Source organism: Dioscorea cayenensis, chromosome 6, assembly GCF_009730915.1.
Source record: "Dioscorea cayenensis subsp. rotundata cultivar TDr96_F1 chromosome 6, TDr96_F1_v2_PseudoChromosome.rev07_lg8_w22 25.fasta, whole genome shotgun sequence".
Classification (NCBI taxonomy): Eukaryota; Viridiplantae; Streptophyta; class Magnoliopsida; order Dioscoreales; family Dioscoreaceae; genus Dioscorea; species Dioscorea cayenensis.
The window spans coordinates 5,673,908-5,688,596 of record NC_052476.1 but is presented as its reverse complement, the minus strand read 5'-3'; the positions used below and the strand labels follow the sequence as shown (position 1 = coordinate 5,688,596).

General features: G+C 30.4%; 1 protein-coding gene across 1 annotated transcript; it reads right to left on the bottom strand.

Annotated features, from left to right (window-relative positions):
- Positions 1–2,816: 2,816 nt before the first annotated feature.
- Positions 2,817–6,897, bottom strand: LOC120263951 (nodulation protein H-like). Its single transcript, XM_039271931.1, is given in 7 exon segments — positions 2,817–3,383; positions 3,760–3,915; positions 3,995–4,138; positions 4,140–4,175; positions 5,436–5,694; positions 5,770–6,005; positions 6,595–6,897. Coding segments are annotated over 7 exon segments (1,032 nt in total). The 5' UTR covers positions 6,625–6,897; the 3' UTR covers positions 2,817–3,212.
- Between the last annotated feature and the right edge of the window lie 7,792 nt (positions 6,898–14,689).

The following is a 14,689-nucleotide window of genomic DNA, read 5'->3' as shown; positions in this document are numbered from 1 at the left end:
TATAATTGAAAATAATTACATTTAAAATAAATGTTTATAAATAATTATCATTTATTAAATAAGAATCACATGCATATTTTTGGTTTTTTTTAAATAAAATGAGGGTATTTTCCAAGTATAATCATTAATGTTTTGCTAAAAATCTCGTCGTCATGCGCAAGCAATGGGGACAAATTATTTTTCGAAAGTGGATTTTAACTATAGAAGTAAATAAAAATATAACAATAAAAAAATAAATCTTGTTTAAAGGTAGATATTCAAATATGATTTTTAGAGGGGTTCTAACCAATAATGTACATAGATTATTTCTAAATTTTGGTATTTTTAGAAAAAAAAATAAAATAGTTGTCATTGATGGCATATTTGTAAATATGATATAGTTGCAAGTATAAATTTGTTATACTTAATTTAAATGTTTTTATAAAAATTTGCTAACCTAGGCTACCCCATGAATAAGTTATGATTTTTATAACAGTACTTTTGATAAATTTGCTATCATGTTTCCATGTATACTTTTTATGTACTAACCTAACTTTTACAGAGTATTTTTTTACAATAATTCTTAAGGACTAAATTTATATTTTATTGGTATTTTTTATGTTTAGAAAATCAGTGTATTGCTCTATTTCATTTATTTATTTATTTATTTTGAGAAATTAAGCACACTAAAAATAACTAGAACTCTCAATCTTTGGAAAGAAAGGGAGTGAAGTTCCAACTCTCCATAAATGACATAATCATCTATAGTCTATTAAATACAAACAAGAGCAATAAAATTACTTTGAATGTTGTGTGCATTAGTTGTGAAGTGGACATTAAACTTTGGTTCATGATGTTACGTATTAAGAACTCATTTATGTGTTATTACTTTTGATAGAAATCAATTTATTAAAAAAAAATTGAGATTTTTTACTTTTAAGATACCCAAAAAGTTTCCATTTAAAATATATGTATATACTCCCTCTCTCTTGTACTTTTTACTCGTCACGTTTAAAGCTCTTCTCTATAACTTTTACTTGTTACATTAAAAATTTTGTGAACATTAAATAATTTTTTCAAATTTACTCTTTAATTTAATATATTTGTAAAATTTTTAATAAAACACAATATACAAAATATTAAATTATATACTCCACTTAGGGCTTGTTTAGTTGTTTGTAAGTAATTACAATGTAAGTGAAAATATTGTATTTCAACTTATATCATTGTTGTTTGATTTATTGTAACTAGGAATGATAGAATTTACATTTTTGATTTTTTTTTTTTATTTGATTTAAGTTTAAAGGTATAGTTACCATATAAGTAAGTTGGTGACATGACCCCAATTACCTATTATTATTATTATTATTATTATTATTAATTATTAGTATAATTAATTTTTTTAAAAAATTATGATAAAATATTTAATTATACAAATACTAAATTATAAAAATATAATATTTATTTTATTTTATTACCTAAAAATATTTTTATAATTAATTTTTAAAAACAATATAATATTTTCAATAAAAAAAATTTTTGTCATAAAAATATTTAATCATATAAATATTAAATTATAAAATATTTAATATTTATTTAATTTTATTACTTAAAAATATTTTATAATTATTTTCTAAAATAATATAATATTTTCAATAAAAAATATTTTTTTTATAAAAATATTACATTATAAAATATTTAATATTTTATTTAATTTTATTAATTTAAAACATTTTTATAATTAAATATAATGGTGAGTGAATTCCACTTACTTTACTGTATTTCAACTTATAACAAATTTTGTTGTAAATTGAATACTGTAAAAATAGGTGAAATGAAAGTCTACTTACATGTAATTGGAACTTTTATAACATTCCAAATAGCCACTTATATTATTGCTACTTACAAAAAATTAAACAGTTTTTTAGTAAAGGTTTAAATGAAGATAATTTTAGAAAATAATAGAATCTTTTATAAAATATAGGTTACCAATTAAAAGTTTTTTAATTTATATAAATTAAATAAATATGACAAGTAAAAAGAGACACAGGAGTATTTTTTTTTTAACTAAAATATAATTTATAATTTTTAAAGATTATAAATTTGCCCCATCATTGAAAAAAAAAAATCAAAGACATGCTTGTACAGTTGCAAATGTAGATTTTGATCGGCGCACCTAAAAGTTGTCTTTTACAACCAGCTTTGCATTACATTACGTATCAAGCACGTTATGTCATACATTGAAAAAGTGGGCCAAAGATGTCATTATTTCCACCAAATGGACTTTCAAGAATGACACTATTTTGACAATGGATTCCTTAGCCAATTTAGAATTTAGCCTTTGTTAAGATTGGTTTTTTAAAAAACCAAAAGTGTTTTTTTATAAATTAAACACTTCTGGGTTTAAAAAAAAAAATTTATTTTGACTTTTCTATGAAAACATAAAACTGTAAAAAAAACTAAAATTTTTTTTTTTATTTTTATGACTTCTACTTTTATTAATAAGCTAATCCAAACATAAAATACAAAAAATTGCTTAACTTACATCGGAGAATCACATTTTTTTAAAAACACTTCTACTAAATTGAAAAAAAAACACTTTTTTGATAAACCAATCCAAACAAGACCTTAGCTATTAACAAATGATGTTGATCATGATCATAACCATCCTATAATTTCCAAACAATTAAACTGTTTGATCCAAGAGAAATTGTCACCATTTTGACATTGCATGAGAATGATGATGATGATAATAAAACCAATACCTATTTTTTGACAACTGAAACAGGTAACAGCAACTTACGACGCAGAGAAAATCAAGTTTCACATTTTGGTTTTTTTTTCTATTTAATTCTAATTTTTATCTTCACTCTAAATAAACAAAATTCCAGCCATGTTACAGCTTGGAAGAAAACTTTCAACATATGCTAACTCACACATTTATAATAAAGCCATAAATAAAATAAAAAACAAGGAATTCCCATACGCAAACACGAGAAACCTGACTTGCAGTTGTATGCAGAAGCCTTTTAGTTAGTCAACCTCATTTGTTGACCAAGATAGCCATATGATCGTAATTGTTAAAGAAAATCGGGACGATGTGTGTCAGCGATGAGTTCCTTCTTGGCAACCAAAACCTTTATCTGGTGTGGCAAATGATGTTAGGAGGCAAAAGCCCGATGAGAAGTGAAAAGTGTTTCATTTACAGAGACAGGACTGCCAATGCTTCGTTACTATTGATAGTCGGCTGTCAAGAATCTCTCATACTGGGTTCCCTTCAGAGTGTTATAGATGGTGTCCCAATTCTCAACCTGTTGCGACAATGGTTTTGTATGTATCTTCACATGTCGGCTAAACAACTTTCTTGGAGGCAGCTTGAGGAACTCAAGAACATCTATGAGTTTCTGCAGCAGTGTGAATGAGTCGAAATTTTTAGGACATTTAGTCAAGATATACTTCTGTTTAGTTAACAAATCAGTATTGCAGACCTTTCTATGCTATAAAAATAGTACAAACAACAGCTCTTTAAGTTCTGCTAAGTTTTATTAGTGTGCAGAGAGGGAAGGACCATGCCGGGTCATACGAAATAAAAAAATAAAAAAAACCATAGTAATGCTATTTGTACAAATTTGTGGTGTGCATCTTGAGAAAAAAATAATAGCTATTACTTGGTTTGAACAGAATTACTCTAAACCATATTGGTGTTTGAGACATGGATGCAATAGTATTGACATGCATTTCAAATTCCATAAGCCTATCTAAAAAGGGAAGAGAACTCACAGTGTGGTTGCTAACAAGATCTTCATAATAGAGAAGCATGTGGTGAGTGTTCTTGAAGTAATCCAAAGCGTCAGCAGATCCCCGATCCATGTGACTCAAACTAGGAATCAAGTCAGTGGCATTTATCAAGGGTTTGAATCTAGCAAGCACATCAGCCTGCAAGATTGCACACAGTAAAACAAGAGCTGTTTTAACAAAGACACATTTGTCTGATTAATTAACAGTAAGAAGTTACCTCATTCCTCGAGTGCACATGAGCTTTATGTGTGCCATTTAATTGTTTGGCATCTCGATCATGAGAATTTGCTAGAATTGAAACGAATCTGCGGAGAAGATTTCTTCTAAACAGAACTATCACCGAGACACCTCTTCTATTGAAGATACTCAACTATCTCCTTGTGGTGGGCCACAAGACCCTGGAATGGTGGCATGGAATTAAAAATAGATCAGCAGTTTCTTATTTGTAAAAGCTTAGACAATTGTGTCATGTAGTGGAATTTCACACTGTCAGACAATAGCAAAAGCACAAGAAAATAACAGGCACAGGTGGAATAACTGCAAATGAAACAAATATACAAGAAATAAAGTTTTGGACTTTGTGAAAACTCATGCAGGATGGAAACAATGATGAAGCAAGGATTTCAAGATTAGTATGGCAAGTAGGCACATTTAGTCGAATGAATTTGTTCTTTTACACACCTCCATCCAACATGGACTCATTTTGTAAGAGGAAACCAAAATGAACAAATTAGACATGTTCAGAGGCTTAAATGAACATGTCTTTACTGTAGATGACCCAAACAAACAATGGCCCCACCTTTAGGGGATGCTAGTGGCTTTAATCGTTACAAGGTTGATAAGTCTACAACCAGCAACATCAATTGCAACTTACTATGGATTATTGTGTTGATTGCTAAAGAAAGAGTGTGATACTCATCATCCAGAGTAATAGTATGGTAAAAAGAAAATGTTCAAATAGGTTAATGTATATGGTTAGTATGCATCTTGGGCACCTAATAAGAGTAACTAAGACAAAGATACACCCTCACTCCTATTTTACCAGAAATGATCCATCAAAGCATAGCTTGCTGTCCAACTTTACCAGGAGTGAGAAACATTGTAACTATGAAGATAATATTAAATTATATATATATATATGGATCAAATCAAAAGCAACAAGGTAGGTACAGTAAAATGAGAAAAGAAATTAAGATTAGCTAATTCTAAACTACAATGTTTATTAAAATTCTCGTGTGACTTGTTAGATTCCTAACAAGATTGAACTGAGAATAGAAGTGGACAAAGCATAAGTGTGGCAAACAAGCGTCATAATTGCATGACAATGGAAGGAATTTTGAAGACACAAAGAACTTTCACGCCTAAACATTGATTTCCAAGAAAGAAAATAAAAGGAAATACTTGTGCAACCATAAACACAAGCACATAAAAAGACTCCGTAGAGGATGCAATCCTATATCAAAGAAGTTGACCAACAAATTTTAAGAAATTTGGAGGCCGGCAAATAAAAGGTCATCTTTTCTCAAGTAATTCTAAATAATCAACTAGCAGACACACAAAGAAGGTACAAGTTTTTTCAATAGTAATAAGATCAACTGGGAGTGAACACCACCCAAAAGCAAAATTCTCAAATTATTTACCACATCCAGAATTTTTACCTGATTAAGCATCCACTTTAAGCCAACAGCAGCAGTGCATTCGTTTTTAGAAGCACTGCTATTCCAATCAAGATTATACAATTTTTCCAATGTTTTGGTGATAGATGACATATTGCTTCTCCGTTCTTTGTTAGAAAATACCTCGCCATGTGAGCTGACATTGACATGGCTGTTTAACAAGGTCTCAAACCACCCACTTCCAGACCTCTGCATTGACACAATAACAAATAGCCGAACAGGAGTGCAAGCACATTCATCCCTGTCAAGAACTACATATCACTAGATGTTTTACAAATAAAATTTAAGTACCATCAATTAGAGAATTCCTTAGTACCTGCTGTAAGAGATGGGCTCGGGATAATGCACATATGGTAACTCAGATTCAGGAATTCTAGGATCACGGCAAGGTATATCAACTAGCTCTGCTCTCATTAACCTGGGGTTTGGTTGTGTTCCTATTTGCTTTAAACAGATCGAGCATATATAAACGCCACATATCATAACTACAGACAGCACAACCATTCTCAAAGCAAGTGGAGATTTCTTTGGGGCCTTGACAATAAGAGCATCCTGCAAGAGACCAATTTGCAGAAGAGCAAGAATTTTAGTTAAAAACAGAGATAAATTTCCAACAACCAAACAATCTAATAGCAAATGAAAACAGGAAAGCTATCATTTTCTCATATTTCTGGATGGATGAAAATTTTGAACTAAGCCACAAGTTTGTTATTTATTTGAGATGATGAACATAATACGCAAATATGAAGAAACCCAGAAAAAATAGAACTTTCTTCTCTAACAATGAATAAAGAGAACAAAAATAGGTTTCAGTTCCCATTCAAATGAAAATGCTGAAGAAAGAACAAAACCCAAATCCAAACATACACAGTAAAACCCAAAAATCAAACATAAAAAACTAAAAAATCAGCAGATACAGTACAAAAACTGGTAGATAAACAGAAACAACATGGAGATCACCACAAAATGTGGCCTGCATAACCAAAATAATCCCCAAAGAGAAAGAACGGAAAACACAAAAGCTTCCAAACAAAAGATCATTTATCACATCACCCCATCAAGAACCCAAACAAACAAGAAATAACAGGAAAGATCACAACTTTCTCATATAAAAACACAAAATGGAGGATAAAAAAGCAACCTTGTTAAGAAAACAACAATCTTCAGACATCTTTCCTGCCTCTTCACCTGAAAACAGGCTCTAATTTCCAAAAAAACAAAGAAAACAACCCCCCTCTCCAAAACAAAGGGCTTGCGAAGCAGAAACCAAGCAAAGAAACAAAATCTCCCCACCAGTGACCTCTCCTCTGAAGACCAAGTCCTCTTCCAACCTTTCAAAACCCCGACTTTTCTCCTTTCTTTAGCCTATTAACTCCACCTCTTCCTCTTCCCCTCCCTCTCCTCCCAAGTTTAGAAAGAACCAATGGAAGAGAGAGAGAGAGAGAGAGAGAGAGTTCTCAAGGAGCTGTTTTTAATGATGTGGATTAACTAACTAATTTGGTTAATAAATCATGGTTAGAGAATGGAATTATCAAGAGAGGGACAATAAATTATAATATATAATTATATATATATATATATATAAAAGGAAAGTATCAATAAGTCCCTGGATGCTTTGACTTTTATGCATAGTCCCTGAATTTTTTCAAAGCTTATGAAACTTAATTTTTTCATGAATCTACTTTTGGCACATCATTCAAAATTTTTTTGTATTGCTAACTAGCTAGGTAAGACTAATAAAATAGGACTTTCCGTGAATACCAACTTTTCAAATTTTCAAAAAAATAAAAATGAAAATTTAAAAGATGTATCTTGTAAAGTTTTTGTGCGAGTGAAAATGAACATGTTTATTAGTAGTGTAAAATATATAATTATGTCAATTAAATTAGAGAAAATTACTGTTTACCCCTCGATAATTTTAAAACTTCCCAAACAGCCCCTGTCAGTTTTTCATATCTCAGACAACCCTTCCTTTATTATTTCACTTCCTTTTTACCCCTGTATTATGAAATTCCATCATTGCCCTTAAACCTTTTTGCATACATTTTTTGCATTATTTTTTGCATTCCTTTTTGCAAATACTCATTTCTTAAACAAAGAGCTCATTTCTTTAAACAGAAACTTCATTTCTTAAACAAAAAACTCATTTCTTAAACAGAAACCTCGTTTTTTTAAACATAAAACTCATTTTTTAAACAAAAACATTAATATTTAAACAGAAAAACAAATATTTACGTGATAAATTAATCCTGGATATAAAAACAATTAATCTTGGCCACTCGTACATATTTAAATAGAAACAACGATATTTAAGCACTTTTTTTAAACGTAAACGCAATATATTAAAATGAAAACATCGATAGTTAAACAAAGACAAACAAGCATATAAACAGAGAACTCATTTCTTAAACAGAGAGCTTTATTTTTAAACGAGACCTCATTTTTTTAAACGAAACCCTCATTGAGTAGGGACATTGAGTATCTCATCGTCACGATCTCGCTGAACGCTTGAGTGCTCGAGCTCCGGATCCCGGCGAGCGATCTCGACAGGGCTGCTCGCTGTGGGGTCTTAAAGGAGAAATCTTTGTCGCGTTGGCGATCCGGTTGGCGACGCTCCTCGGCGATCGGAGTGGTGAGGTATTCGGTGGCGACGCTCGGATAAGACGAATCGAACTCGAACGGAACCATTCTCGATCGCGGAGACCGCAACATGGATAGTGATAGGGTTAGGGTTAGGGATCATTCCGGGGTTTCGATCCATGGTGCCTAAGTCGGTGACGGAACGGAGGGAGGAAGCGGCGCCGATGAGGGTTCGATCTCGCCGTCTTCGCCTTCATCGCCTTCCCTCGTCAGTCGGCCTCATCTCTTTCATCTTCTTCGTCGTCGACCTCGGGGAAGACCGCACGCTCCTCGTCGTCGAGCGAAGGCATCGAAAGGTTGCACCTTTTTCTCTGGCAAGATCGAGATGGAGATCAAAATTCTAGGGTTCGAAATCCCATTTTTCATGCAACGTGACTGTGATTGTGAGCCGCATGCTTTGTCTCACTGGCCCAGCCCAACTGCAATAAAGAGATTTTGGGGGTGATAAATACACCCCAAAAAACTCATTTCTTAAATAGAGACCTCATTTTTTTAAACAAAAACCTCATTTATTAAACAGAAAACTCATTTTTTTTAAACAGAAAACTCATTTTTTTTTAAATAGAAAACTCATTTTTTAAACAGAATCTCATACCTTATATTTTAAATAGAAGCCTCATTTTTAAATAGAAACACATTGCACCCAAGGGCATTATAGGCAAACCCTGTTACACTTGCCACAACTTCCCACGCAAGGGACAATTTCGTCCAAAAATTTCCAAATTAACTCTATCAATCACTATTAGATGTTTGGGGGTTTAAAAAATCATTGTATTAAAAAAGAAGGGGTTTTTATGGATAGCCAAATTTAGGGGGAGAATCTGTGCATATTGCAAATTTTGAGGGTGTTTTTAGCAATTTCCACATTAAATTATTAATTTTGTTATATTTAAATGTTTTATTTTAATTAGTTTTGATATGTTTGAGTTCACAATAATTTATTCAAATAAAATATTATACCTATTAGAAATAATCGATCTAATCAAATTAAAGTTAGGAAAAATCATTCTAATTAAATTAGGACTATCAATTACAATTAATTGATATTTAACCAACAATTGATTGATCAACAAGGATTAATCACATGAACACATGAATATATGTGAAAGATCAGAGTTATCCCACAGAGATCATTTAACAAACGAAAATCCTCCAACGCACACACACAATGTTCTCGAACTTTTCACCCCTGATCTGCCGTAGTCGTCTTTTGATGGCAATCACAAATTAAATTAATTGAAAAACCCTAATCTCATATAGTCATATCACATATTTATAGGAGTATATATTCGAATAAGGTTATAACATCGTGGACCCGTTTGGGATCACTACATTTTAGCAAACTAGTCCATACTAATTTTATAATCACAATTATGTTCATCAACAAATTGCAATTTAATCCAAAGATTAAAGATATTCATATGTGAGACCCCAATATAATATTTTACATATTAGTCCCTCTATCAATAAATATTCCATATAAGTGGGATAATCAGACCACCAATGGCACGTTTGATCTTCACTTAAATGTGTATTTCTTTACACTATTGGATATAAAATAATTTTTAAAAAAATGTATGATAATATATATTTTATATATAATAAAATACTTTCAAAAAATTAACTGGCAGGATTTTTATTCAACACATAAGAAACACAATCTAGAATATTCTCTCCTACAATATGAGTGATAGATTCCATCTTGGAAGACTACAAACCTTCATGTATTTATTATATAACCCAACGTGTCCATATATAACCTATAATTAGCATCACCGATTGACACTATTAAAGTAATATAATTTATACATAAGATTTAATAACATCTTTAGGTAATAAGGACTTTCTGTAACTAAATAACTCTTTTGTTCTATTGGTCCAAGAGTTTTGTATGGTCCAGTTTAATATTTGTCAACTACAAATATCCACAATGTTACTAAGAGTCTCCACTCTAGTGGCTGAGACATACTACTCTATCACATATAGTACTACAACATGTGACAACCAATAATTAATACAAAATCATATTTTATCTCATAAGTTGTGAACTATTTTGGGTTGTAAGGAACATTGATAAGCATGTCTCACTTTAATGATCTCTATTATTAATTTGAAATCTATACAATGCAAGCCCATAATAATATATCATCAAATGAATAATACAATACCCATAATTATGAATGCAATGAAATAAAACTATTTTATTATTAAATAATAACTAAAAATGGCTTTGTAAGGCATACTAATTTTTCAATACCTTCAAGTGGTCCAACTAAAGTTTACAAAATTCTTCCTGGCCAAGGAAATGGATATTAAATAGAAGCAATAAATATTAGACAATAACAAGGAATGCACCCAAATTTGAAGTTTTTTATTACTCCAATCCTCTTGAATATTAAATAGTAAATATTAGACAAAAACATAAAATACTAAATAGAATTAAAAATATTAAATTAAAATGTGAGAATTATATCATTAAACTACATAGTAACAATGATATTAGTGTTATAAATTTATAATAGAATAAAAACGATGTAAAAGATAAAAAAACAATACTTTATCCAAAAATACTCTGATCAATTGTGGAATTTAAGAAAAGTACTCAAAATAAGCAATAAGAACTTCAAAGGAAGTGTGCCAAAATAAAAGGACTTATTGATAATTAAAAAATAATAAGAACTAATTAAGTTATTTAAAAAAAAAATTAAGTGAGAGGAGGAGTGCATGACATGGGTTTGTTGACCAAGTTTAATAAATGTGGTGATTTTTCCATAGTCATAATCTATCTTTGCACCACTTGGCCTCTCATGAGACATCTTCTCATTGCTCTATGCCCCTTGGGAAGAAGTGTTTGGATTTTTTCCAATGTTTTGTTTTGTTAGAAATGGTACAAAAAACTCTTTTTTGATTTGTCATGCAATTCTGCCTTTAGAAAATAAAAATCTTATTATTTTAAAAAAAAATTTAGAATTAGAAATAGTTCAATTTATGTAATCAGAATTTCTCCAATATAAAATAAATTATTTTTAAATTTTTCATGTGATTTTATTGATATCAATACATCACAAATTTTAAAATATAAATTTAGAAATATAATACTGTGCTTATTCAAACTGTTATATACATGGTTAGAAAGTATATGTTTTTGATTTGGCATATTATTTAGGCAATAAAAATTATCGGTTAAGATGTTGAATTCTGTTATTTTTGTTAACATTTATTTCAAGTTTACACAATTAAATCTTAAGTAAATAAGAATTTTTTTTAAAAATAGTAGAATGTATAGTTAGAACAAAATTTGTGTACCATTTATTTTGTTATATTATCCTCTCTTTTTTTTCTTTATTTATAAACCAGCTTGTGTATTATGAAACATGTGTGTTTTTTTCAGATAAGGTTTATATATACACACATATACATACACGTTTTAAAACCTCATAATTTCACGTGCATTGTTCCAATATCTTTCTTTGATTATATTTAAAAATTATATATATAGAGAGAAAATTCATAATAAATAAATCACATATTTATATTATATTATATTGTTATAATCAATAATCAATAGTTTAACTATAACTATTTACTGCCATCCAATTTTTACGGAACCTGCTCCAGTGTTCAATACAAAATATTTGTTTAACATATATACTCTTATCATTTTTTTCATACCAAATCTATCTCTTTATTCAAATAATTTCAGTATAAAATAGATTCAAACTGAAATAAACCAAAATACTGGGAAAATATATTATTCATATTTCTCCGATAATATCTGTTTCATTTTGGACTGAAAATATATGATTCTATGATAATATTATCTGATAATATAATTCTCATTTTATTCATATTCAAAATATGTAGAAAATATGTGTCTCATTTTATTCATATTTCTCTGATAAATACAGATGTGGTGAAAAAAGCTTCTTGAAAGTAAAAAGACTGATGTTTTTGTCAGCTTGTCATTGAGTCATTCTGAACAATCAAAATAGTCCAGACAAGTTATAATTTTTAATTGGTACATAAATTTGAATTTTTGTTATATCTTCTAGATGTTGTCCCCTTGATTTTTCCAAACAAATGGTAAAAACAAGGGTTTGTTTTCCATATGCTAAGAAATCATCACCCCCTTATTTTATTCCAATAGCAAAATGACAATTTTAAGGCCTGTTTGAAGGGCAGAATTATGACATATTCCATACAATATGCCATAATTTAATATTTTTTTTGAGAATTATGAAATGTTGGCTATTTGGTTGCTTATTTTAAAGTATAAAATTATGGCATGAAAAACATATTAGTAAAATATTTTTCATGGTAAAAAGTCTCTCTCTTTTGATCCAGCCATCAGCTACTGGTCCACTGGTCGGCCTCTAGCGACCGCCCACCGGTCTGGCTGGCGACTGATGACCGGTCCAACTGGCTGTCCGATCGGCCTCCGGCGACTGATGACCGGTCCGATCGTAGTCCGATTGGCTTCGGGTGACCGGTCACCGGTCCACTGTCGGTCTGACTACCGATCCACCGGCCTCCAGTGACACACTAGAGATCCACCGGTGGTCCGGCCAACCTCCGGTGACCGGTCACTAATCCACCGGCGATCCGACCACAAGTCCACTAGTCTCCAGTGACACGCCAGCTGTCCACCGGTGGTTCGGCCACCGGACACGCCAGAGGTCCACTAGTGGTCCGCCTGGCCTCCGACGACTGCCACCGGTCCGTCAGTGGTCTAGTCGCCGACCGGCCTATCTCCATAAATTTTTTTTTATTTCATTAACCAAACACTTATTCTGTACAAATAAAATATGTTATAGTTTCTCTAATAATCATTTGATTAGGCTGATAAGGACTACAGCAGAAAAGTAAAGGTTTGAGGGACTATCTCCAAATCAAGTCAATGAAAATATTCTCTCTTGATTTATATCACATTTTCTTTTAGGTCTTTGATCCATTGGGTTTGCTGAAGTCATTTACTCTAAATCAATCCGAGCAGTATTGAATTCTCTATAAATCTCCGGTAGTATATAACAAATTAACTCATGAGTCATGATCATATAAATTTATTTATAATAATATTATAAAAATTACTTGGAGGTAATAATTTATCTAAGGAAAAACTCTACATATATATTTATATTTTAATCATTAAATATTAATTTTTATTTTTTTGGGTTTTGATCCACCTGTTTATAGAAGTCACAAGCTTCAAACTAATAAAAAAAAATCTTTTTAATCATTTTACATGCATAAAAATTCGAACTCACAATCACAAGTTTAAATAACACACAACACTTTGGCACTTAGATCAACTCCATTAATAAATATTTAATTCAACCCTTAAATTATGCAAATTTGGTTAATACGCCACATCTGTGCATTTCAAAGCTCCAAAACAAGTAAATTTGTATAGTTTATAAATTAAAATAAATATTTTTTTTATTTTTGAAACTATTATATATATATATCAACAATTATCTAAACTTTAATAGCTAGTAGTGGGCATAGTCTTATTTTCCAGCACCACCTTCACCTAGTATGTCATTGCAATGGCCAAATGACAGCTTCTTAGTTCAATGTCTTAAATAGAGTACTATGGACCATCCCAAGATTATACTATTCAAAACATTGGGGCATGATAGGGATTGTTTATCTGCCATGTGTTCCAACTTATTCATGCTTTGCCTCTTAAATAATGTTATTTGCTGTAGTGGGGTTAAAAGTACAACTACATTTTAATATATATATATATATATATATATATATATCAATTGGAAATAATAGCTTTTTGTTGAAGTTGAAAAAGAACCTTTCTGTCATAAAAAAAAATAAATAAATAAATAAAGAAAATCATAAAGGAAAGAAAGTTGGCAAGGACCACCGGCCTAATGGCTTAGTAGTACTGGGTCCCCAAAAATTTTATGGAGGTCACGTGTTTGAGCCTTGCTCCACGCGATGCTTTATGCTTGGATGAGGGTGCTGTGGAGCGATGCTTTCTGGCGCTATCATGGCTTCACGATGGGAGGGCCGTGACGTTATTGTCCGTGTCAAAAAGAAAAGTTGACAAGGTTTCTTCAATTGAAAGGATGGTAATCATATATATGTTTGTCAATTGATAAAAGCTTTCCATCATCATCATAATAATAATAATAATAATAATAATAATAATAATAATAAATGAAGGAAAAATTAGAAAGGTTTCTTCAACTGAAAGGATTATGTGTGTTATCTATATAGAATCATAGATGGTAGTATGTTACCATTCACTCTATTCCAGTAAAACCATGAATAATTTTTTATCTCAAGAATGCTCTCATTGTCTACTATTATAAATTTTCATATAATTTTTTTAATTAGAAACTATTAAAAGTGTATAGAGTTTTAAATATTTAAGTTGCATAATTGATGTGTTTGGCCCAATATATATATATATATATATATATATAAGGTTATGTGATTTTTTTTAGAAAATATATTTAAATGAAAAAAGGATTGAAATTGATCCGATTTTCCTTTAATTAATGTCAATAAACATTAATAAATTTTTTTAATATCTTGGATTATTATAAAAAGATTATTAAAAGTGTGTTTGGGGCTTA